At 40.9% G+C, this 26,563-nt stretch overlaps 1 protein-coding gene across 3 annotated transcripts in view; it reads right to left on the reverse strand.

The window, feature by feature from the left end:
* Positions 1 to 26,563, reverse strand: part of CCDC68 (coiled-coil domain containing 68) — a 43,545-nt gene that overhangs the window by 1,106 nt on the left and 15,876 nt on the right. For all 3 annotated transcript variants that reach the window (XM_006182755.3, XM_032470671.1, XM_032470670.1), the window contains 7 exons: positions 25,672 to 25,803; positions 24,534 to 24,659; positions 22,559 to 22,687; positions 17,758 to 17,840; positions 10,046 to 10,151; positions 8,785 to 8,868; positions 2,385 to 2,461 (listed from right to left, as the gene is read on the reverse strand). In XM_006182755.3, coding sequence (XP_006182817.1) covers positions 2,385 to 2,461; positions 8,785 to 8,868; positions 10,046 to 10,151; positions 17,758 to 17,840; positions 22,559 to 22,687; positions 24,534 to 24,659; positions 25,672 to 25,803 — 737 coding nt within the window. The remainder of the gene's footprint in view (positions 1 to 2,384; positions 2,462 to 8,784; positions 8,869 to 10,045; positions 10,152 to 17,757; positions 17,841 to 22,558; positions 22,688 to 24,533; positions 24,660 to 25,671; positions 25,804 to 26,563) is intronic.

The raw sequence follows: 26,563 nt of genomic DNA on the forward strand, positions 1-26,563 counted from the left end.
TGTCGGTACAGTTGCTCTACCACCAGCACCACCATCTCCGCCACCGCTGTACTGCCAAGTCTGACCTAGTGGCTTTAACCTAAGCGATGATGGTTAATTGATTGATTTTAATTCCCCATGAGACACAGTAGAAGCACAGCACATTTTGGGAAGCCTTAACCTTATGCATCTGGTTGTAAAAGGATGGGCGTGAGCGAGCGTGAGGGGAAGTGGGAGACAGTGAGAGCCTGTGTCTGCCATTGTCTTCAGTGAGGACCTGTGCCGGAGGGACTCGGAGACGGGAAACACAAACCAACTGTCGGGTCAGGATGCTTTAGTTCTGTGGGTTTCTCATAGCCTAAACTTCTCTCTTCACTGTGTAAGTCTAGTATTTAAATATATAATATTAAATAGTCATAACATGCCCCCACATTGAGGAAAAAATACCACATATCTGTGTGTTTCACTGTTGCTGTTTCCTAACAATCTGACCCCTAATGTCCAGCAAATCATTTCTTTCGTGTTCAACTCAGGAAACATCTATGTTCTAATGCTTAAGAAAAAATAAAAAAAATTGTTTTTTTTGTGCTGAGAGATAACATAGAACTATAGTTTATGAATGATTTAAGAGATTTGACAAGATTAACTTTGAAATGTATGTGAAACCTTTTTTTCTCTGCATTAATGGCTACTTTTATACTCCAGTTCCTCTCTAGAGTCATAATTCCATTGTATGTTGGTAAATCCAGACTTACCACACCACACTCCCACCTGCATTCTCAAACCGCCAACTGGCTGGATTTCATTTTGGAAACAATGAGATCCATCATTATAGACAGATCATGACTATTAGAATTTCTATCCAAAATCAAAAAACAAAGGGCATATTTCAGACTGGCTTCCCTATTTTGATTAGGAAATTTTCCCATTTGACTTTTCCCAAGTCATGGGGAGGAAAAAAGCCTTTAAAACTACCTTTGTTAATTGACTGCAACTAAAGAACTGGCCGAGAAGTCATTCTTTCAAACACACCCACTCTGTGCCAGCCAGAGTCTCAGCATTCAGTTCTGGAGTCAGAGCAATATGGAGACAACCTGCTGGTCCCTCCTCGGCGTCACTCTGGCTCCATTCCCTCCGAGGTCAAAGCAGCTGAGGTTGGCCATGATGCCTCACTGCGCCAAGTGGGTGTGTCTGATAAGGGAGCAAAAAATTGACTATCGTCCCTTCCCTTGGAAAGTCATGCTGGCCTTTCTATTTATTCTAAACTCTCCATCTCTTCCTCCACTGAAGTGACACCTACTCTCACTGCTTCTGAAATCTGGGCCTTCCACTTTCTCCTTTAATACTTCTGGGGTTTACTGTCTTTTCTGTGTTAGACACTGCAGGGCTACTGGCCAAAAAGTTAATAACTGAGCATCTGGTGGCCCAACGATTTTAGAAAACTTGATTCATAATGGCTTCATCTCTGGTCTCTAATTACATATATCATTAGCAAAGGGAAGCACGGTTGCAGGATGGTTTGAAGAGGGAGCTGCCTGAGTTCCCAGACTGATGTTAATCACAGGGGCCTGATTCTCCAGTCAGGCCCTGTGCAGAAGAGAATTTCAGAAAATGGGTTTCTGCCCTAGAGAGACCAGGCTGGGAAATTCAAAAGCTGTTAGAACAGGAAGTTTTTAATCACTTTCTAAATGATTCATGTAATTACAGACTATGCTTTCTTTTAAGTGATAATTTCATAGAGTATTATGGAAATGAGAGTTGAGCCCAGAAGTCTTTTTTTTTTTTTTAACAAACCTGTCACTTCAGATTCTGTCAACATTAGAAAGTGATTTGATGGTTTCAACCACCGTTTCCATCGCTTTAGGGGTCATTGTCATTGCTTCATTCATTCATTATTAAGTAGTTACTGAAGACACTTGTCCTTAACAATGCAGGAAATAAAATGAAAAACAAGGAACTGGTCCTGTCCTCTTGACATTTACAATCTACTTGATTTGAGATACAGACATGGAAATTCAAATAAATACACACGATTTATGATTAAAATGCCCATCAATGACACAGAAAATATGAGCAACAGAGGAACAAGGACAATAGGGGAGATAATCTGAACTGTTTGAAGTGTTGAAGCCAAGACTGGGCTTGTTTTTATGGCAAAGAAGAGGGGAAAAGATATCTAAATTTATTCATTCATTTATTCAAGTAAGTATTCATACATCGGGCTTCAAGGGTTCAGTGGCGAACGAGATGAATACAGTCCCCACTCTCAAAGAACCGGGAGACAGACAGTAAACAAACGATTACGTAAGTATCCATCCACGGGGTTCTTTCTCAGGTGGGATGAATGTCAAACGTGTTCAGCAGGGATGGTGAAGGCAGACGGCAGTGGGGAAGAAAGGCCTTACCTTGTAGAGACAGCCTTAGATACCTTGGTCCTAGGAGTTTCAGACCAAATTGCCACCTTGGTTTTTAGTTCTTTGTTCTAAAATAGAAAAAAACAAAACAAAACAAAAAAAAAAACGTGTGCAGAGATCACATGGCTAGCACACTTATTAGCCACATGCTTGGTGTTTCTGGTCAACCACTGCCTACATCACTCCTTAGCCAGTCACTCTGTTAGAACACAGGATATAGCCAGGTGAGCGTCCCTAAATATTATCTCTGAAAACACAAGCGCGTCTTAAGAAATGCATAATTTACCAAGAGACTAAAGTTTAGTATTCTGACTTAGCCTCTGAAATTCAACAGCTGAACTATCTATGTTTCGTTTTACAGTTTCCTTTATATAGACAGATGCACAGAACTTCATGAAAGGACTTTATTAAAGAACCTTTTTAAAGACACCCACGATATTGATTACACATTTGTCTTTCTTGTGCAATCTCTTGATTTTAAACTCCATGAAAATAAGCACCATCTGTTCTTTTGGTTCACGGCATCCTTAGCCTCAATTCATTGAAGCCTCAGTTTCTTCATCTCTACACAAATGGCAAATGATACATGCCCTGCCTATCATATATGTTGTTGGAAAAAAGATATATGATCATATTTTAAATCTGGAAGCACTCTTGTAATTCTGGGGGATAATGCAATGGCTCATAACAGGAAGGATAATCATTTAGGTTTTCAGATACAAATCCTAGCATAACTGCTTACTAGCTGTGTGACTTCCTTTAGGTTCCTTAGCCTCTCTGTGCCTACTTCCCCATCTGTATAATAGATATGGTCACAGTCCCTTCTTCACAGGTTCTGAAATGAGATAAAAATACGTAAACTCCTCAACTCGATGTCTGGCAAAGATTTTAAGACTTAAAGGTAGTTGGTTATGATTTTCTAGTCCAAGGACCATTATTGTAACTAAAAACTGGGTCCCAAAGAGTTTAAGTGCCCAACATCTTGTTCATGGCAGAACTCAGATTCAAAGTCAGGTCCTCCCAGTCCAGAGCCAGTACTTTCTCTATGATGCAGCCAAGCCAAGCAGTTTCTTTTCACACATCTGAAAAATGAGACTTCCCAGGGAAGAATCAAGGGTGAGTTGCCAGTTGGCCACCCTGGCAGGTCAGAGGTCTTTCAAGGATACATCTGTACAGAGGGCCTAGGATTAAAAAGTTAATTGCATGGGAGGATGGCAAAGGAAGCTATAACTTTCAAAGAACAGCAACACACCAGCTCCATTCCCTTTTAGGAAACTAAGGATTTAGAGAGTCATGTAATTGAAGTTTAAGTGGTATTTACTAAGACTCCATCTTGTTTGGAATAAGCCAACATCAAAATGCATGGTTTTGGTAAACAGACACTAAAATTTTGATGGAAGCAAGAGTGTTAATAGTTCTGAGTGCCTAGGAAATGCCAAGATTTTTGTCTGATGTTTCCCATACTTTCTTTGATATAAACTCAGTTCCGAGGAGTAACTTTCATGGTTATGCATGTTAAAGAAATAAGGCTGGCAAAACTCAAACTGGCTAGGTGGCTTGCCTCTGAGAACCCGCAGACAGTACGTGCAGCATGGGTGTACAAACGTGCAGGCTTTACGCAGGCCCGCCTGACTCCTCGTCTCATGCTCTTTTCTCTGCAAAATGTTATTTTGCAGAGGAATTAGCCTAGCTTCCTTATATAACAAATAAGTAAATGGTGAATGCCAGGAGTTAAAGGGATTCAGTGATTTCTGAAAGGGTTCTAGGTATGATACATAGGAAAGAGAAGAAAGCAGACTGTCAGGGAATTAATCAACAAGGAATCTAGTACCCCAAACACCCAGCCACGCCTCCCCACATCCAGTTAGTCCCCTTCAGGTCTGCAGCATCAAGCCGGGAGCAGAGGAAATGTGAGGCAGCACAAGACAGCATGGCACCTTCCCTTTGAGTACACAGGATGCAGAGTGTGGTGGAGGGGATAAAACATGTGCCATTCAATAATCAGTCAATCAATCAGTGCAATTCAAGGGCACCATAAGGCGGCCAGTAATTCCTTACTACATAAAAGGTATCAACAGAAAACAGCGTGACTAGAATAATTTATGACATTATCCCACACAAGGAGGTTTAACCTGGACCTTGAAGACAAGGTGCCGTGGGCTAGGCAGAAAAAAGGGAGAGAAAAAAGATGAAAGCACAGTCTTAAAGTATGAGATCCTAGAATCAACAATCTCCACGTCACCTGGGAATTTACTGGAACTACAAACCCTCAATTCCCAACCAACCATCGAATCAGAAACCAGGGGTGGCCACGTGATGGGTTTTAAGAGGGTCATCAGAGGATTCTGATGTCTGCTCCAGTTGGAGAACCATTGGACTGACGGAGTGATTTTCTACTTTGGTTGTATATTGGAAGTTCCTGGAAGATTTAAAATCTATTGATGCCTGCATCCTAATCCTACCCTGAAAAATTCTGTTTAATTTAGTTGTAGTTTGGGTTTAGAGGAGTTTTTAAAACTCCCTCGGTGATTCTAATGTGCAGCTAAGATGAAGAACCACTGGACTAAGGAAAGCCAAGACCAGGTGGGAATTTTGTCCCTTCTTATCCCACAGCATCTACACGGAATGATAACTGAAAGATGGAGCAAAAGTCTTCACACAGGAATCATTCCACTGTGATATTTCAAGAGTTAAGTGCTTACGTCTCACCTGGGAAATGTGCTTCAGATATGACAAACTGATGATAAAGATGGTCCTTGTGTAACGGAGTGAAATGGAATATACGCTCCAAACAAGTGCGGGCATGTTTCAAAGGCCAAGTTCGTGGCTGAGAAAATCTCCTCTCTCTACAGCACTTTACAAGGTATGAAGCAACTTGAAACACAGTATCAAGATGACAACAAGCATTGGAATAAAAATATTCCTGTGGCTGGGTAAGTATGTAGAAGCTATGTGGATTTTTTCCAAAATAAACTCCCACTTTCTCAACTGGCCGCACAAAAGCATGAGTTATCACGTTAGACAGTCTTTATTTTCGTATATTTCAACTTCTGTGATGATTTATTTCACCTACTAGACTTAGGTGTTTATTTTTAATTCACGGGCTTTTGTATGCTTTCCTTTCACTAGAACAGCCAAAGGCATGAGTTTTATTACATCATTAGTTTGCAAAACAACATCACTGACCAGAATACGTCTGCCATTATTAGGACTATCCAAGGATAGTTCATTGACACGGTGTTCCAAAAGAACCTAATTTCTGCATTTTTAAACTTCCAGCAACACGCTCTTGGAAGTAAATTCAATTTTAGGGATGATGGTGATAACATAAAGTAGGATACTCTTCAAAGTCTAGAAAATGGAGCAATTTCTGAAGATGCATTTCCACATGAGTGTGTCATTAGTGGAGAAGCTAAGAAGGCATGAAATGTGAGAGGAATTCTGGAGCTGTGAATTAAGATGATGAAAGATATGCCAGGGTAGAAAGAAAAGTAAATAATTTTGGCAGAGTTAAGCAGAAATTTCCTGGTGATATTTAAAAGAGATTTAAAAATCCTTAAAGATTTTTTTAAAAAGAATAGAATTATATGAGTGAATTTTAGCCACCCTGCAGAGGTGAGAAAAAATCCCTGCTAGGATAGAAAAGAATATACAGAAAAAAAGGATTTGTTTCCATGACTCAAAAAAGTAGAAATTAGGGGGAAAAAATTAATGCAATAACTGTGACAATGGCTAAAATACATATAAATGGTCTTGCAAACTTAACGTTGTAACTTCATTTCTAAATACACATTCTAAATACATAGAAACATATCACTTCTGAATATACATACATACATATGTGCACAGTCCCACACCTGCATATATACACATGCACACACACTTATACAATCACCCAGATAAGTAGGTATCATACAAGGAAGAGCATGTGCTTCAAATCGAGAAGACTCCAGTGCAACTGAGTGATTTTGAACAAGTGTCTTATGTCTCTGAATTTCAGTTTCTTCCTTTACGGAATATAGTAAATAATAACTTTCTCCCAGGGTAGCTTTGAGGGTTAAACAAAATCATGTGGCATGCCTAAAAAGAAACAGGTGCTTTTATTAGGGATGAGAGAAGTACACTGTCTGTATGGTTTAGAAAGTTGATGTGTTTAAAAGGATTCGTTGTTCAGCTCTGGTGGCCATTTTTCATAAACGGAATTGGCTCACACTGTTATTTCAAAATAGGTAATGGTCTTAAGTTTGTAGTGCAAGATAGTGTACCCTGGCACATGTCATCCCGGCTTAAGATCTTCATAATGAACCACTGACCAGGACTAGACTAGAAACAGGCTCATTCTGGCTCCAGCGCTCACTCAATTCAAGTACCTGGTCAAACATCGCAGGCTCCGAGGTGCTCTTCCCGACCCCCATCACTTCCTAACTGTCATATCGTTCTGCTCTTCTCTGAGCAGTTATCCTTCCCTAATTAAATTGTATATTTGCTTGTTTATGTATTTACTGTCTGTATCATCAATTAAAATAAAGCTGGATGAGGTCAGGACAGACTATCCTGTTCCTACCACATACCTACCACTTAGACCATTTCCCCGCCCATCATAAACACACAATACTAGTTGCTGAATAGATGAATGTGGCTTGGACGGGCTTTTTAAAGCTGACATGGGCATTGTAACACTCCCTGCAGTGAAGGAAAAGATTTATCTACTGAAGATGATAAATTTTGAGACCCTAAAGCCATTCATCAGATTCTGCTATAATTTGAAGCCTTTTTTTTTAAATAAAAGAGAATGTTAGAAAACAGTGGCTTAAATCAGCTTCACACAGAGACTCTCTCAGGCAGTACTGAGAGGGGCCATCCCATCACCGTGGGCAGACTGCATCCGACCACGAAGTGTCCGTGAGGGGAACACAGATCTGCTGCTTTCCCATGTCACACTGAGTGGCTCATCAGCAACTATTTGCTGAATTTGGGAATATAAAAGCAGTATAGTGGGAGGCAAAACATTGTGCTGGTCTGACGATTATACCAACAGGCTGACTGGCTAATGCGATGCATGGGTTAAGCGGCCACTTTACTTAGGACAATGAAAGTTGCTTTGGGGATGATATAAATAAGGAGACACAACTAAAGGACATAAGATAGAATCAGAAGCAGTAGCACCACGGATACCCTGATTCTGATGAGGGCTGGCACGTAAGTAGATATGACCAGAGCCCAGAACCATTATAAAGTGAAAGATCAGAGAAAGACAACAATCTTTCCAATTAAACTGTCCTACAGATGTATAATTAAAGCAGTCGGAGGGGAAGGGCATAGCTCAAGCGGTAGCGCGCATGCTTAGCATACACAAGGTCCTGGGTTCAATCCCCAGTACCTCCTCTAAAAATAAAAAAATAAATAAGTAAACCTAATTACCTCCCCCTCCCGCCCAAAATAAAATAAAATAAAGCAGTAGGACACCGAAGCCGAAATAGGCATTACACCACTGGAACAGATTTCCAACACAAAAATTGAGTCTGGGGAACATAGGCACCTCAAATCCATGAAGACAGACCAGACTGCCCAGCAAAGTGAGACAACGAAGGCGTTAGACCCCCTACTTCACATCGGACCTCCGGAATTACAGGTAAACTTGGATTTGTGTGAGATTCCCAGTTCAAAATGGAAATCTGAGCACATGTGTTTGTCATCTCTCCTTTCTTAGATTTCATTACAATGATAATAAAGGAAAGAGAAAGAAAGAGAACATCTCAGGACCTCAGGATGCGGGTGGGTGGGTGGGAAGAGGTGGCAGAGAAACCAAGACAGGAGACAGCAAACCCTGCTGCCTGGCTAGAGAGGACGTCACACAAGAGTGGCCCTGACCAAGCGTCTAGCTCAAGTCCACACTGAGAAACATTACCCTGTCTCCCCAGTACAGCAAGTATTCTGGAAGACTTGGATGAACTTCTAACAATTATTTACTAATACTTAATCTTAATAATTTAACAATGTCATACAATTATATTTAATACTTAATATGCTTTAATAATTTTAAGTATTTTATTTAATTTATTTTAATAATAATTTAATATTAAATTTGTTCTATTATTTTCATAATTTAATAACTATTTACTTTAATAATTATTAAGAGTAACTCCCCTGCAAAGCTATAATTCTTATGCCTAGAAAACACACACACACTCCCAAAAAAACACTCATACATACACACAGACACACATCCACACACAGACATACTCAGACATAGCGTCACACTGGCACACCATCCCACACAAGTGCACACGCACACAGAGGACACGTTCATACACAGGCTCGCAGATCGACGGAACACACACACACCCACACTCGTATTCACGCTGAAATACACGACAGATTCGCTCCTTACCTGAGCTTCCAGTATGTTAACTTTTTCTTTCAGATTTTCAATCCTTTTATCTTGGTCTTTTACATTATTTTTTAATTCTTCCATCTAAGAATTAGGAAACACAAATGGAAAAATCTTGTCAGATAACAGAGAAGAGTTCCTTATGTCGGAAATTGTACAGGTTTCGGTGGTCAAATAATGTTTATCAAATAATCAAAATTCAATCCCAGGCATTTGCAGACTCAGCAGGCGACAGAAAATAGCAGGACAAACTGGCACCTGGGGACGAGAGCACACAGACGTTGTGATTAAACATTTCAATCTTTAGAAGACCTGTTTAAAGCAAACTCAGCAGGATGCATCCTGTGGAAAGCACCACTGTCCTTCTGGGTCTCAGCCACATAATGTTGTCATCCTGCAGATGCAGAGGCCACTGCCCGGCGCGGGAAAGCTCCCTGAGTCAGAGATCTGCTCAGCCAGCAGCATATTAAGGTAAGCTGGCTTTCTTCGCAAGAAAAGCGTCTGCCAAGAAGCACCGTGGACCTGGGGAAGTGGGGTGATGAAGCTCAGAATGGTGCAGGGAGGAAGGAAACACATGGATTCTAAGGCCAACTCTGCCAACTACTGTGGGCCTCAGTTTCCTCATCTATAAAATGAGTACATGGGATGCCCCCTCCGTCTTCCCTGACTCTCAAGTGCCATGACTCAATTCCCTGGCCTTTCGGTGTGGTCCTAGCCAAGCAAGGACAAATGCTGCATCTATGTCACGAAGGCATTTGAAAGGACTCCTTTTAGAAACAAACATTAGGTAGAGAATGAATGAAGGTCTGGTTTTAAGTCTAAAACCGATTCTAAAACCAGGTGAATATATATCTTGAAGTAATTGGGATGAGGATGCGATTCCCCATCCTTCTGGCTGCCTTCACAGTTCCCTCTGCCCTTCCACCTGCCAAGCTGTTCCCAGCGAAGGGCCAGGCTACACCCCTGCGCTAACACACCCGCTACGTAAACTAACCGTCTACGACGTCATGGAAACAGATTATGTCTTCCTCAAGAAAGGGTGGAATCTCTTAATCTACAAAATCTTCTACAGAACACTGTACATTCTTTGGCTCAGAACACTTAAAAAAAAATCACTGAAATATCTAAAAAGCCACCACAATTTCCCAAATATCTTCATTGAGAACATCCCAGGCGTTGGCATACAGGCACAAGAGGACACTGAAAACAGCCATGTCACATGGGGACGAAAAAGCAGAGAAACACGCTCGGTTGATCTGACCTCCTGGATGACGCCGCGCAGGTGCTGGTGCTGGGAGTGAATCACGAACTGCAGATGAGAGATCTGCTCCTGGAGGAGGGCAATCTCCATTTGAAGATCCTGGCAACTGGAAACGCAAAAGGGAAAAAAGAGGAAAGGATGTACTAATGCATCACGCAGCTACTTTCAAAGCTGCACCGCCAGGCTCTGCTCACACATGGCTCTACTACTGGGCACGATGTGGGTGAGACACCCGGGGCCCCATCCGCCACGCAGGACACACAGAGGAGGACCAGCCGCGAAGCAGCCTCTGATTAGCTTGGATATGAACTCAAATGAGGATATCAACTCATGTCAAAAGCTCCTCTCTGGTCACCTGTGACTCCCCTGCCTCCAACAGGTGGTTGAGGCAAGCTGCATTAAGCCAGTGAAGCACTGACATATCTAATGTGCCTCACCTATGAGCCCCCAGACACAGCAGCCACCTGAATGCACAGATACAGGACAGCGGGGTCCGAACGCGGGGCCGGGGATGGAGAGTTCACATGTATGTATCAGACACCAGCTTCCAGTGATACAGGGTTAGTATATGCTGCGGGTTGCCTGAGTTTGTCCCTTTTCTTTTTTCTTTTTTTTTTTTTTTTGGCTTTCTACTTCTGGTAATTCTACTCCCTATAAATAAAGCAAGGGGGGAAAAAAGAATAAATTAGCTAATATTTTGAGTCCACATCAACCAAAGAAAGATGAGTGAAGCTCCAATGTAGATTATTCCTACTCTCCCAAAGCTCCATTTAGGTAAATGGAATTGATTATATAGCTTTTGACTATTTCTCTTCTTGCCAATATCATTAGAGTTTGAGGCAAAATGCCTTGTGACAAGATCACCAAGCTCGGGGACATTGTGACTTTGGAGTCACACCATCTTTCTAAGCCTCAGTGTAACATAATCTCGACCTTTATAACGTTACAAGATTATACTGTCTGGTGAAAGAGGTAAAGGGAATGTGCTTTTGGAAAATGAGCTTTTTACAAAGTAATGTATTAATTTTAGTCTATTAAAGTTTTACAAGTTGTAGCCAACATCCAGTGCAATCTCAGTTCTGACTTTCATAGTCTCTACAAATATTATAAAGGGCATGGAAATTCATGTGGCACTACAGAACGTGTTCTTATTTTTTAAAAAGTCTCCGTTTTGTTTTACATCGTGTACTAAAACATTGCTTCTCAAACTTAACATGCACTAGAGGATCTTGTTAAATTATCAGGGATCCTGTTAAAATGCACATCCTGTTCTAACAGGCGGGGGGAGGGCTTGGGAGTCTGCATTTCCAACACGTTCCAGGTGTTGCCAGTGGTTTTGCTGGTCCACGGACCATGCTCTGAGCGCTCTGGGTAGCACAGCTCTAAACCACTAAGGTTGCCTTGGTAACGTTTAATATAAAATACAGTCTTTCAAAGCCAAGTAAGAGTCAGGCAACTTGCAATAGTTAAGACAGTCTTGATTTTTTTTTCCCTCATTCAGTTTTGCGTGAGAGAGCTTTAGAAAGAGTTTGTTTTACTGTAGAAAAAAATTAATTTCTACAAAACTGTAGAAATCCTTGCACAAGTACAAATAATGTATAATGATAACCATTACTACTTATTTATCCTATAGAATGAAATAATTTAGACTATAAAATACCACACAATTAGACAACACGTATGTCACAAAATCTGTGTAAAATGTAGTTCACTGTTGGTTGTAGCATGAAAAATAGATATGATCTAAATATTCATCAATAAAAGATCGAGAAAACAAATTCTGCAGTATCTATGCCACTTTTACTTTACGTGTAAATACATATCGCAGAGATACACCAACAGACTTAATTTATATCAAAGATGATGCTGGAGAACATCATAAAAAGGGTGGTCTTTTCAACAAATGGTACTGAGACAACTGGATATTCATATGAAAAAAAAAGAAAGAGAAAATTAATTCTAGCATCACTTCATAACAAAAATAAATTCCATGTAGATTGTGAATAAAACTGGGGACCCAAAAAACTTTCAGAAGATAAAATAGAAGTGCATCCTTATGAATTTGGAATAGAGAAAGATTGTTAAAAACGGAACTCAAAACAGTATTAACTGCAAAGGGAGGATAGATCAGTTTGACTAGACAAAAATTAAAAACTTCTGGTCATCAAATGAGAGTCAGTGGGATAGCCTCAGAATATTAGTAACACAAATAACTAATAATCTGTTCCTTAGGAACATCTACCAACCAATGAGACAGGAACCCAGCAGAAAAATTAGAAAGTGACTTGAAGAGGCATTTCACAAAAAGAAAGATGAGATGAGGCCATAAGAATCTAAGCACCACAGAAAGCAAACAGAAGTCTGGTGCTGAGATTCAAAATTGCTCCGGAGAGAAGAGAGAAAAAGAGAAGAGAAAAGGAAGAAAGAGCAGTCAGCCTCAAGACTGTCCTGGGGAATCGTGAGAAAGTAGTCAGGATGCTATGCAGAGCCAGGTCGACTTTGAAAATTCATAATATAGGAAAATACTACGCATTATTAAAGGTGAATATTCAGAATGGTCTCATCATGTCTTATGATGGCCCAGAACTCTGGGACTAAAGGGGGAAAAAGGCTTTGGAAGGGTGGGGTGGGTAGATATGTTCTCCAAAATATAAAACTCAGAAAATTTCCCCGTGTATTTCCTGAGATTATTACCATCAAGCTCACTGAAGATAAATAAAAGTCTGAAATAGATCTCAAGAGGAAGAAAATTATTTCTAGAAGCACTCTTGAAAATACAGGGCTTTCAGACTCATCAGCATTAATACACTAGAACAGTGACTAAAGGAAGTTGCAGAAAATCTCTCTTAGGATTGTTCCATAAATATAAAATCTAGTCATCCAACCCAGAGGAAATTCCAGTTCAAAAAGATACACACACCCCAATGTTCACAGCAGCATTATTTACAATAGCCAAGACATGGAAGCAACTTAAATGTCCATTGACAGACGTCTGGGTAAAGATGTGGTACACACACACACACACACACACACACACACGAATATTACTCAGTCATAAAAAAGAATGAAATAATGGGTGGACCTAGAGATTATCATACTAGGTGAAGTAATTCAGAGAAAGACAAATATCATAATATCACTTATATGTGGAATCTAAAAAACAAAATGACACAAATGAACTTATTTACAAAACAGAAAGAGACTCACAGACACAGAAAACAAACTTATGGTTACCAGGGGGGAAAAGTGGGGAGCAGAGGGATAAATTGGGAGTTTGGGATTAGCAGATACAAACTACTATATACAGAGTAGATAAACAACAAGATGCTACTGTAGAGCCCAGGGAACTACATTCAATGACTTGTAATAAGCTATAATGAAAAAGAATGTATGTATATGTGTAACTGAATCACTATGCTGTACACCAGAAATTAACACAGCATTGTAAATCAACTACACTTCAATTAAAAAAAAAAACCTCGTCATCCATTTAAGGTCTTTGAATGTGAGATGACACCTAAATCAGCTGCCTTGTGAGCTCTCTTTAATCTCTGTTATTTATCTTTCAGCTCAAGCACTTAGTCTTAATAAAAATGTTCTAAAGCGAAACAAGAAGAAGAAATATAACAAAGGCCAGACCTAGGAAAAGAGGCCAAATGTCTGTGTCTAGGATTTATGCTCAGTCTCCCAATGCCTCAATATAAATACAAAGTAAAGGCTGAAATTAAAATAGAACTGAAAAACTTCCGCTTCCAGGAAGATGTAGAAGATGTGTGTTCCCCTCTTCTTCCCATTAACCCCAAACATGAACATTTTGCATCAACAAACACAAGAAGACTCTGGAAGGTGGAGAGAGGAAGGAAGACTGGCTCGGGACCTGGGGATCCAGGGAACGACACAACGGTGAGTCCCCTGGGTTTTGTTTTTGCCTCACAGATCCCAGGCTTGGAGCTGAAAATGTCCACAGCCTGGAAATGGCAAAAGAGCAAAGAAAAAGCCCTAAGGAAAGAGAGAAAAATTTTAGCTCTACCCTTTTGAGAACAGGTACTGAGGATGCTCTCCTAATCCACTACAGAGGGAGAGCGAATGGAGTTCCATTTCTGGTCTTCTTCCTGTTAGATTCCTTCGTGTTCACAAAAGCATGCTAGTCCTATCTTCAACCTGCAGAAATGTGAACACAAGTGGTTTTGTCTTAGGAACACAGGATGATCGCAGCATAAGTACTAGGCAAGAAGCATCTCTCCACCAGCCAATGTCCACCAAAGCCTTGGGCAAAGGGAACTGAGGACATGGAGGCCTGCTTCTCCATCTGTTTGTCAAGATACTTTCAAATCTGCTTTGGGGCCAACTTCCACCATCAGAGGCAGCATTACTGAGCCTTGCCACATTGCCCGCAGCGCCTCACTGTTAAAATGGCTTTGATTGAATTATTCTCCAGCCTCATGCTATCCTAATTTTTAAAAGCATTTTCTGAGGTACATCCTCTGCGTTTACTATAAGGATTCAGTTGAAGACATTGTTCAGGGTTCTTTTTATGAGCATATGCTAGAAAATCTCTCTCTTGCCTTATAGATACATTAAAAAGAACTAGACTTCTCCCCCAAAAAACTGGTTGGTTTTAGTCACGTGGACATTGTGCATCACCAGACTAATCATAATTTCCTCACTAGGTTGGCTGCTAGAAAATTTAAAATTGCGTCAGTGGTCTACCCTGAACAGGTGCGTAGCCCCTCCGGGTACACATTTCGTAGGCCAGCCTCGTTGGATACCTGTTCTTTTATCTCCTTGGCCTCTTCATCTAATTTATTTCCAGTTGAAGGATTATGTTTATTTTACGTCGTTTTTGTTAACAATGTCACATTTTCTTAGAACTCAGAGTATATAAATACATAATTACAGAGGGTATGAAGAACATGGGGATGGCCATATTTACACGATCCCGGAATATAACCCTTTTAAGTCTTCACAAACTGTACTCATTATCAGGGGTTAATGCATTATGATGTTTCTAGGAATGGAAATTGCAGAAGAAATAAAAAGAGCTAGGTCCTGAGATACAAGAGGGATGCAGTGAAAGTGGCAACTGGAACTATGTGTCATGTACCACGATGCTGTTCCTCCCGGCACATTACACACACCCAGGCGCTGGGAACATGAATAACTCTACACAGAGTTCCCACGTGGGAGAGAAGACAGTGAGATGCGTGGCATCCTGGAGCCTCTCTGAAGCTATGAAGGGCTCATCCTGGAGTCTAGAAGGACTCAGATCTCCTGCTATTTAGCAGCTGATGTTTCTTTGGACCTTTATGGTGGCCATCACTGAACATGAGTCCACAGAGGAAGAGAGGGAAACTGAGGATCACAACCACAAGAATAGGAGAGGCCGGGTCCCGACCTTTCCCAGCCAGATCAAGGTGAAAATAAACTCAGATGTGGAAGCAGCTCTGTTCACATTTCAACCAAACTCAGGAATATGTCTTACAGAATCGCTTCCATTGTTATATTCAGTGGTGGCACTAAAGGGGTTGGGGTGGGGCTCGAGAGAGCCCTGCAAACCAGTGAAGATGGATGACCAATGTGAGTCACAACAGTGTGCTCTGACATGCCGCCCCATCATCAAAACGCCCTGCCTCCTCCTGTAAGCGACCTGCCATCCCTGAGCAGGGTCTACAAGGAGGAGCCAACACCCTACTTGCCTTTACAAACCCCAAAGGTGTTTCTGGGAAGGATGACTCTACAATGGGCCAGTGTGTTTGTCCGTGACATCTCCACGCACAGAGATGCTGGAAAACTGCTTTCTGCTCAGAGCCACAGAGGGGACTGAGGGAACCAGTCTGAGAGAATTTCTCCGGAGTTTCCAGGAAGGAGAGAGAGAAGGTCACATCTCCTCTAGAGCAGAACGTGCACTGGCTTTGCTGTGACAGCACGAGAGCCCAAACTCCCAGCTCTACACCTTCTGAAAGGCTGAGTAATCTGGACAGGTCACCTTACCAGTTAGAAGCTGTGTTCCCCCCGCTGAGAGGCCGACGGAGGGATTCAATGAAATAAGGGACCTGGGGTTGTTTATAAGCCGAAAGGCACCACCTACCCATGTGTCAGTTAGTACTGACAGCAGTAGCAATACAGAGTCCAGCCTTGTTTTTAAGAGAAGATGCTTCTGTCGAATCTTTTAACTCCCATTGAAAGTAACTGTGAGGGTTAGCTTAATATATTATAATAATGTATACATATCCATATGCAAGAAAAGGTCATTTTTTCTGAATTATAAAAGCTTAAAAGCTATCATCCTCAGAGATGCTGTCTCATATTAGAAATGCCATTTGGAACCTATTGAACCTTTTTATCAAAATGGCAGAATGAAGCTCATTGCAATTCAAGAAAGTCATGGTGCCTGTCAAACCCACTCTCTATGTTTACGGGCAGTTAAACCACCCATAGCTCCCTGCTCAGGGAGGCGGCCCTAGGCTGTTCCTTGACTAAGGGGAGGTCACCCACAAGCCTGGGAGGGGGCACCTGCCAACGGCTGCTGGTTGGATGGAGGGGTTGGTCAACCATGATCCATCTGCCCAACACAAGAAGTGGTCTTAGGGCCAGTCGGACTCTTTCCTCTGGAATTCCACGGAAAATACAGAGAATATAAACCAGCTGGTGAAAAAAAAAAAGTTGGAAAAGGTAATGAACCTGGAAGAACAAAGACCAAGAGAAGAAGGAAACCGCACAAACACCCATGACTGAACAGGATCAACAAAATAACCTGGTTTTTAACATCACATTAGGTGCTAGAGGGCTGCCCTCCTGCCTTCCCACGAGTTCGTCTTCTCTGTGGCCAGATCTCTCCGGTCTTAACCCAACAGAACTCCTCTTTATCTGTGGTGGTTTAGCCAAGGCTCTGTTGCCTTAACCCCAAGCATCTGACTCATACTGATTTCATTTTCTTGTCGTTTCGCGAAGTGAATACCTCTACACTCAGCTCAAAGTAACAAGTAAACTTCCTAAGTGTTTGTTTTTTTTTTTTTTTTTTTTGAGAATTGAAAAAAAAAAAAGGAAGGAAAGGAAAAGAAAAAGTTCAGTAAATTTCACATGATATGAATTTTACATGAAACTCCAGAGAATCTGTAGCCAAGTAGTCAAGCCATTGTGGTGACATCCATAGGTCCATAAATTCACCCCCGCCCCCCCAGCAAACTAAGGACTGTGACTGTTTGTGAATTATGAGTATTTGCAAATAAGTCCCAGGAACTAAGGATGTTTTTCACAATATTTCCTTCTTTCTTTACAAATTTGGGGGCACCATAGAATGATCTTACAATCTCACTTGTGGACCAGCCAATTTAATGCTGGCTGTAGCAGAGATCTGTTAACGAAATCAGAAGCATCAAGGGAATGGAGCCCTCAACAGCATCCTCTTCAGCAGCAAGGATGCAAGGATAAACAGGGAGGGGACAGGCTCATTCACTCTTCAAAGGGATTAACACCCCTCCCTCAACACACATACCAGTTTCCCTGTACTCCCAGTGAACTCTGCCCTCTCCAGAGTCCCCAGTGGGTGGGGAAGGCGAGGTGCTTGGCTGTTAATTCTAAGAAAGCTCCCTTCCTCCTGTACTTTCAGGCTTCCTGTTTCCTTGGGGGACGGTAGCCTTCTCTCCACTGGCCATGGACCAGCGGAGAAGACCCCTGGGAACTGCTTTCACTCAGGAGGTCGATTTGCAAACCTTTTAGCATAAGCAGCGTTGTATTTGAGATGCAGCAGCTTGTTTTCCAAAGACAGTTTTTTTTCCAGCAGGGTTCTCTTTTCCTAGGAGAAAATAAAGTACAAGTTTTTGCATTTTTCTTTTCCTCTCTGTCTCTGTCTTTCCCTTTGTCTCTTGTTTTCTCTCTCTGTGTGTGTATATGTGTTTGGCAAGGCATTCTTGCAAACTGTTCACAAAAGATGCTTATTGTAATACTAGAATTATATTTTGAGTTAAAGAGCTAATTTCACTTGGAGCTGTTACAACCCACCCCAGTGAAGCCTGGTCAGGTATTCTCCGCATGGTTTACAAGTAGCTCAAAGACTGGTCTTCACTGCCCTCACTTGTCCGGAGAACTCTGGCTTCATCCCACCCCCAACGCTAACTGCCTGCTCATCTCTCTGCAGGCACCAACTCTCCCTACATTACACCTGCTTCTCCTCCGTTACACAGAGTTGTTGGTATCCAAGGACACTACTGCACTTGTCTCGATACCTACCTGCTCACATGGCATCCGTGAGAAAGTGGAAAAGTAGTAAATGTATTTTTAGTGAAGGATCAAGGTCACAAATGATAAAGTCACATCCTAATTAAGATATGAGAAATTTTGACATTGAGAAAGACTATCTAAATAATGTCATTATTAAACCAAACTCTTTCCATTCAAAAGGAAAATAGACAGGTCCATGAAAACCCAAGAATGATTGCATTCTTTTTTTTATATGTGATGGAAATAGATGTTTTGACATTATTTACAGTGCTATTTAAAAATCACTCCTTCTGCAATATTTATATGGGTAAATAATAGGCAGTACCGTATGGCAAAAACATTGGAAAGTCTTTGGACATGGCCTGACCTGATTTTGAAACTTTGGGACTGTGTAATTTTTGCCAAGGTTTTAACCTCTCTAGACTTTATCACCGCTAAAAAAAATTAACCAAAGCTTAGAAATCAAACTATATGATTTTAATGTCATATTGGGTCATTGTTTAATATCCTGAGCCAAGGAGTTTTTATTCTCTTGGAGAATTTCTTTGTATTTGACTTTATTATTTATTATTTGACTGCAGCCCTGACTCTATGAGGTTGCAGTGTTAATTCATAGATTTCCCCCTAGTAAAAAAGATAATCCAAAAGGTTATGATTTAATTGCCTTAAAGAATATTAACCAGCTTTGTATCTAAACCTAGTAATCTTATTCTATATTCTTTTTTTTCAAAATGCATATCAATAGCCCATTTCAAAAAATATTTTATTTAAACCAGTAGTACCATCTTACTGCTTTCCTCATTAATTAATGAGTTGAATAAAACATCTAACATGTATTCACTCTATATTTGTTTGTCATATTTTTGACTTTTTGAACATCCTAAAAATGGAGATCTATCAATATGGAACTGTTGGGATAATTGGAGATAGTATGTGAAAGGTCTACATGCTTCTCTGGCACATATTAAGGCCTGAATCTCTAATAATTTGAAGGAGTCAAACACTTCATATCTTATGTGCTGCTATTTTTTAAATTTATACTAACTTTTTCAAAAATTTCCTGTAGCATTCTTGTCACATATAGATTATTTTTCTGGTGTAGCCCTAGTGGATCTGAGAATCAAGATGCTCTTTGCAAGTTTATTAGGACACGTGGATCATCAAAGAAACACATCGCTGATAATATATTTTGAATTTGTAGGAAGGAAAATGGCTTTTAACATTCTTCCTAATAGACTTACTCTCAATTAATGGATCTTCATAATCAGGGTTCAAAGAGACCAGGCAACTGGACAAGTAAATGGTTTGCCCTGGTCAGGGCTCCAGCATCTAGCTTGGGTCCCTAGTACCTCCTCACTAATAACACGGAAAATCACACTACACCAGCCAGCACTTCTCGGGGACAATGTCTTCTGGAAAGAGAAAGGCGTTCACAGCACCACCCAGCGGGCATCCACTCTTCCCCAAACCACACCTCTGAAGAGCTCAAGAGCTCCTTCACCCTACTGATCAAGGGGGAGTGGATACCAATTTAAATCCTTGTCGTACGTTGACATCTAAATGGTTTAGCAATCAAGGATATCATTTTTTATCCGGCATCAGGGAAGATAGGGGCATCACGGAAAGGACTGTGAACTGCCAACTGGAAGACAGTGGAATAGCTCCTCATTTGCACTGTCCTCATTTGTGAAATGATGAGGAACTAGATGGTCTCCAAAGCGCCTTCATGCTTTCAAATTCTAACAGAGCGAAATCAGTGACACTGGAAAACAAATATGATGCAGCAGAATCGTGCTGCTAGCCAAAGGAGCATATGCCGTATTAAAATGCTCTTATTGGGCGTTTTCGCTGGCTTATCACTGTGTTTGTGAAATTCATTCTCACTGCATTTCTGATTAAAGCGGGACAGATGGTGAAGGTTTTAAGTAATGTGTTCATTACCAGACCTCATACCACTAATGGCTATTTACTGGAGCAGTGGCTTGTGCAAGTGAGTAGAAAATGAATCCTTCTCCATGGGGTACCCAATCCCAGGGCGGTATTTATCAACTTTTGATGTGGATGCTCATTTTTCATTTTCATGTCCTGTTTGAACTCACGTCTGTTTCTTACAGAGACAAAGGTCTCAGTACCCACCCTCCTCTCATTCTGATACACACTCTCCTCCTGAGAAATCCTTCATCACAGCCTATATTCTCAGGATCTCCTTAAACCAAGATGTCACCAATCTTTGCTTCTTACAGTTTTCTTTATTTGCTTGTTTGTTTTTACAAATACAATGGATCTTTAAACTAAAGATGTTTACAAAAAAAAAAAAATCTCCCATACATTTTCCTTCCACTGCATCCCCACCTCCTTCCACCTCCCAGAGATTCCAAAAGGACTCCACTCTAGGAGGTCAGTGAATGGGAGTCTTCTGGAAGGTTACTGCATGGCTTTGGTGAATGTGGGCATCCTGTCCACTGACTGTGTCTGAGTTCCTAGAGACAGTCCACCATATGGGCTCAATATTAAGACAAAGGCGAGACCATCAATTTTCAGACATATCTGCCAGTATCTTAAGCCACTTAGCCTTATTCTGGGGTCCTTTCCCTCATCTTCAGTAGGAGTGTCAGTGTCCCTAAGGATCCCTGGGGGAATGAATGAAGGAAGTTCCTTGAGTCTTACCCAAGCCAAATAAACTACAATTGCAATTTCCACAAAGGGACTATAAGTGGTTCAGTCACAAATAGAGGTCTAGCCTCTAGCCCTGCCTAGTATATGGTAGGTGCCCAAATATTTGTTGAATAAACAGTTGAATGAATCTATTCCAGAATTCTGGGAGGAACTCACATCCAGTACAGATTTCCCAGGGCTTCTAGGAAATGGAAATTACATTCCAATTTTTTGTGTTAATCTTCAGGGACTGACAGCTAGCCACTAAACCTGACACAGTGTTACTGGGTTTGAGGTGATCACGAGTCTAAATGTAAACGCCACGCCCTTTACTCCAGTGTGATTCAACAACCCTATCTGAGTTCCAGAATCGTCTTCCCTTCCTGAATGCAAACATTCCTTGCTCAGTCTTAGTTTGCTAAAGTATTTATTACAGGGTAAATATCCTAACACTACAAAGTATTCATCCAAATGTTACAGTTTGTCCAAAACATCTTAATGATAGCCTGTCACACCCGGGGAAGCCAGCTCATAGAGGACATTCCACCCCTGCGGTTCCTGCTGCAGTAAAACACTCAGCGACCCACCACCCAACACGGATGTAGCTGTATATTATTATTACTAGATTCAGTTACGTTCGGGCTTAATTAATTTTTGCGATTTCTTCATAAGACCTTCATTAAGATTATAAATTTTGGTCAAAAGTGTTATAAATTAAATTCTTGGGAAATATGTAAAAACTTAATCAAAGCTCCTTTGGCAAAACTACTGAAATGTGATGCTTTTGGAGTGACATTTCTCAAATAGCATTGATTCAGGCAGACCCATAAAACAAAATAAGTCTGAGAAGAGTGGAGGCAAATCAGGGAATTAATATAAAAAATATAAAAATGTATTGGGCAATACTTACTACATGTTAAAGCCTATATTCTTATCTACTCCCAGCTCAGTTTCAGAGATGCCAATTTTCTATTTGTTTGGTTTGCTATTAAAAAAATACGTCTTGGTTTGTCTAAATCCCAAATTTTAAGGCATGCAAAATTAAATTAATGTGCTTACTTTTTATGTGTGCCAGCTACTTCAAGGAACACTGCATGAAACTTTTAATAATTTTTGTTCTATTATTTCTCTTCCCTAAATTGTCACTTTTGAGAGCTCCAATTTCCGTAGAATGGCTTTCTTAATGTGAACTCCATCTGTCCCCGGGGAGTTGTAGGCTTTTACAAAACTAAAGTGGACTTGGGCGGCCCAAAATGGACAATTCATTGACTCTAGTATATAAAAATACTATGATTACAGGAATCCATTATGTTATTACTAATCATAGCTGGACTTTGTGATCTTTTTCATCATTTCTATTCATAGCCTCACCTGGTTCCCCTGAGACATACATTTACCAGGAAAAAAAAGCAACAGATAATTATATGACTGCAGTATTTGCAAAGAGGTAAATCAGTAACCACAATACAGGTTACCTTACATGTGTAAGGGAAGAAGCAAACATTATCGAGCACTTCCTAAGGCCTTAGGAGTTGCAAAGGGTACTTTTACTTAATGCTGTTTATTTTCATGTTATTTTCTTTAATCTCCACCCTAACTCCGTCAGGAAGAAATCCCTTAAATTCTTCAGGGGCCTACCTTTTCCATTCTCTGTACGAGATTCTCCAGTTCCGTGATTTGACTATGTTTTTCTTCAAGCTTTTCAGCAATTTCATTCAGGTTTTCAGCACGTTGTTTCAATTTCTGTTCTTTTTCAAGTTTGTTAACCTTTGGTCAGAAAAACAGTTGTCAGGCTATTGTTTTAATTAAACCTATACAGATATTATCTTCCTCTGTAATTTTTTGAGTAACCAGAAAAAAACTTAATAACTCACATGTGTTTAGAATTACTTCCTTAAATTCAGTTTTCCTTCAAAATAAGCCTGATCGACTACAACACTAAATCAATGAAGAATTAATAATATATAAATACTATCTCTAGAATGTTGACATTTGTTACCATAAACATACTATCTGAATTGGTATAAGAAAGAGAGACAGTAGTTTAAGAAAAACAACTACTATATGTAAAATAGATAAATAAGTTTATACTGTACAGTACAGGGAACTATATTCAGTATCTTGTAACCTATAATGAAAAAGAATATGAAAATGAATATATGTATGCATATGTATGACTGAACTATTATGCTGTACACCAGAAACTGATACAACATTGTAAACTGACTATACTTCAATAAAAAAAAAAATCTGTTTGGAAACATAAAAAAAAATTAAAATATTTACAAATATGATGATATTATTAAAAAAAGAAAAGCAACATTTTTGACTTTTTCTCAACAAAACTTACTAGAACAAAAATAAAATCTTACATGTTCAAGTAAAAAATGTTTTATAATCAGAAAGTGTCGTAAAAGCAGAATAATTATTCCCACTGTGTCAGGGTTTATCTCCTAGCATGGAGCAGGGGTTGTGCCTAAAGATATAGGTGAGACGCCACCAGCAGGCAGCCCACAAGCCACACTTGGGAGGGGCACGCCCGTCTGCCTGTGCCTTTAATAGAACTAGAGGTTTTTCAGTTAAAAAAAAAAGTCTGACTTCCCTTGAAAATACCAGCCAGGAATTTCTGCCCGGGATCTCCCACCAGACTGGGGCTGAGTCCCCTTTGCAGGGCTCAGGTACTCCCGTCCACACACACCTGCTCGCTCATTCCCTTGGTACCTTCTCTGCACCCCGCCTGCATGTGAGCTGTGACCATCACATCACAGCCTCAGGCTTCAGGATGCGTTGCCTTTGCCGCGGGTTTCCTACTGCGCTCCCCTGGGGCTCCTGCCTGGGCTGGCAGAGACCAGGGCGCCCCACCCCGGCCTGAATGACCTTCCCTGTTTTGAGTTTTGACCAAGACAAACATACACACACTTCTCCCCTCCTCCAGTCCTAGAACACACCCTTCAAATAAAGTTTTATTGGTCCTAGGATACATATTTCAGACTGAAAAGCAAACAAAAATAGTGTGTGTGTGTCTCTGATATACAGAGACATATACATATATTTATATGGTTTTACATTTTAAATTCATATATATTTATATATTAAAATATAAAATATATAATTTGTATTTTTCATATATATATACACACACATACACTCTTCTTGTTTGCTTACCCTGAGGGATGTATTCCAGGACCAAAAAGTTTTTGAAACAATTTATCCAATGCTGCAACTTTTCCATTTTAAAGTCAAGTCCAAGGAGACAGAATGACTCGAACGGGGCCACCTAGTCAGTCAAAGGTAGACCCAGAACCAGAAGAGAAGTCACTGGCCAGTGTCTTGGGGTCAGCCCTGATTTCTAGGCTGGGGGGCACCGCCTCGCCTTCCTCCTGCTTGTGCTCTGCCAGGCTCTGGGCAAGGGGGTAACACAGCATCTCAGCAACATCTGGGTACCAGGCTAAGCACGGATGGGGGAGATGGACACGGAAGACGGGCAGCCCGCCCTTCCCCGGGCTTGCCAAGTCACCTGGCCCTGGCTTGGCTCAAGTCTAACTCCTCCAAAAAGAGAGACTTGAACAGCTTGGTGGTCAGTTCACCAGCACGCAAGCGGCGAGCTCGGTACCTGGAGTAAGTGTTTACTGTCCTCATGCTTCTTTCTAACTTCTTCAGACTGTGTTTGGTAGTTTTCAAATAACCTCTGGGCCACATTTCTCAGAGCCGCTGCTCCTGCTTCTCTGGAGGCTTCCAGCTAGAAACAAAAGGTCACTGCGCATGTTTTGACATTTACAGTTACAAGGGGTGAGGACAGAACAGTGTGACGGGCAATTAAAAACACAGAGGCTGTCACTGTACCACTTGTACCTTCACAGACAATGGATAGAAGGAAAGACGCTGTCAGCTGTTATCTGCTAAGAAGAAAACATAACATTTGAAAACCCCCTACTTAGTGGGGCTTGTCACGCAGGTGATTTGCACCCTCCAGGCCAAAGAGAGCGCCCCGCACATCAGTGCCCTGCATTTATAGACCGCACTCTGCAAAAAGGTCCCCAGTGCCCCATCCGCTTATACACATGTTTGCGAGCGTTTTAGCATCAATGTCCACAACAGTACTGAAAGACGTATTTTCCTGAAATAGAAGTGGGACAAGATTGGAACATTAAGGGCAATAAAGCTAAAGTGTCATGAATCTTTCAAGGATTGAACCTAAAGAAATAATCAAGGATGGCCGCAACAATTTACCTACTAAGATATTCACTGTAGGACCGTATATAAAATAGCCAAAAAAGGAAAATATAAGGCACCCAACGATAGATTAACTAAACAAAATAAGGAGACATTTGACTATGGGTGCTCTAATTAATATTGAATAAATGTGTGAAGACTTTTTAAAAAATGTATTGTAGTGAAAACACTTAACATGAGACCTAACCTCGCTAACAAAATTTTAAGTGCACACTGAAGTGTGCACTACGGGCACAGCGTTATCCAGCAGGTCTCTAGAATTAACTCATCTTGCACAACTGAAACGTTATACCCGTTGAACTTCTGTAAAATCTTTTCAATAATAGAAATCATCCCCAAAATGAAACAGTGAGATTTAATTGATCAAGTGCACAAATGCTTCTTCTCCATGTGCGCGAGCACACGTGTGGACAGATGGATGTGTATGGCGGCGCCTCTGCTCTCACAGATCCACAAATCCATCCTATTGGCTCAAAGGTTTCAAGGACAAACCTAGAAATTTCTCCAAACTGTCATACCTTGATTTTCAATAATTCATTCTCTTTGTTCAGTTCTAAGAGCTGTAGGTCTTTTCCTTTTATCTTTTCCACGAGCGGGTCCAAACTGGGCTCCATTTGAGAACCAGAGCCACTTTGAATGTTTCCACTGCGCTGAAATGAACAAACAGGAAGATCACAGACCTGACGTTTTCTTTCCTTAACCAACTTTCACACCAGCAACTATCAGCCAGTACTACACACAGCAAGGAAGGTTCAAGTTGGCACAAATAAATCTTTCGAATCTCCATTATCAACGGGAAATTCCAGATCAAGCAGCTGGCCTCTGTATTTGCCCAAATTTGAATAGATTCTAATGTGAAAAGGAGGCCAGAAGTACATCGTTCATGTCGTTGACATTCCCTACAGTTTTAAATATATTTTTAAGACCTTTTAGAAGATAAATGATATCCACAAAGCCAGCTGTTTGTTTTTATTTGATCTAAGTTGTCTGCTGACCTGTGGTTTGAGATGGCCGAGGCAGACACACTGACAACAATTTATCTGCACTCCTATGAAGCTGCTCCTATCAAGGTCACCAACAACCTCCCCCCTGTGATATCAAGTGGTCAATAACCAGCCCTCAATTTACTTGACCCAAGAACACCATTTGGCACAGTGGTCCCTCCTCACTTTCTGAAACCCTTTTTCTGCCTGTCTTCAGGGACTCCTTTCTCTGTTTTCCCTCCTAATTCACTAGCCTCACTTCTCAGACTCCTGTTAAAACCCAGCAGGACCCTGTGGGGCCTTCCTGGGACAGAGGCCCTCCCCCACATCCTCTGCTGCAGCTCCTCCCTGAAGGACCCAGATAATAGTATCTCAGATTCATTTCCCGAGTTTTTCATATGCTAAAAAACCACCAGCAAAGGGAAGA

Source organism: Camelus ferus, chromosome 30, assembly GCF_009834535.1.
Source record: "Camelus ferus isolate YT-003-E chromosome 30, BCGSAC_Cfer_1.0, whole genome shotgun sequence".
NCBI lineage: Eukaryota > Metazoa > Chordata > Mammalia > Artiodactyla > Camelidae > Camelus > Camelus ferus.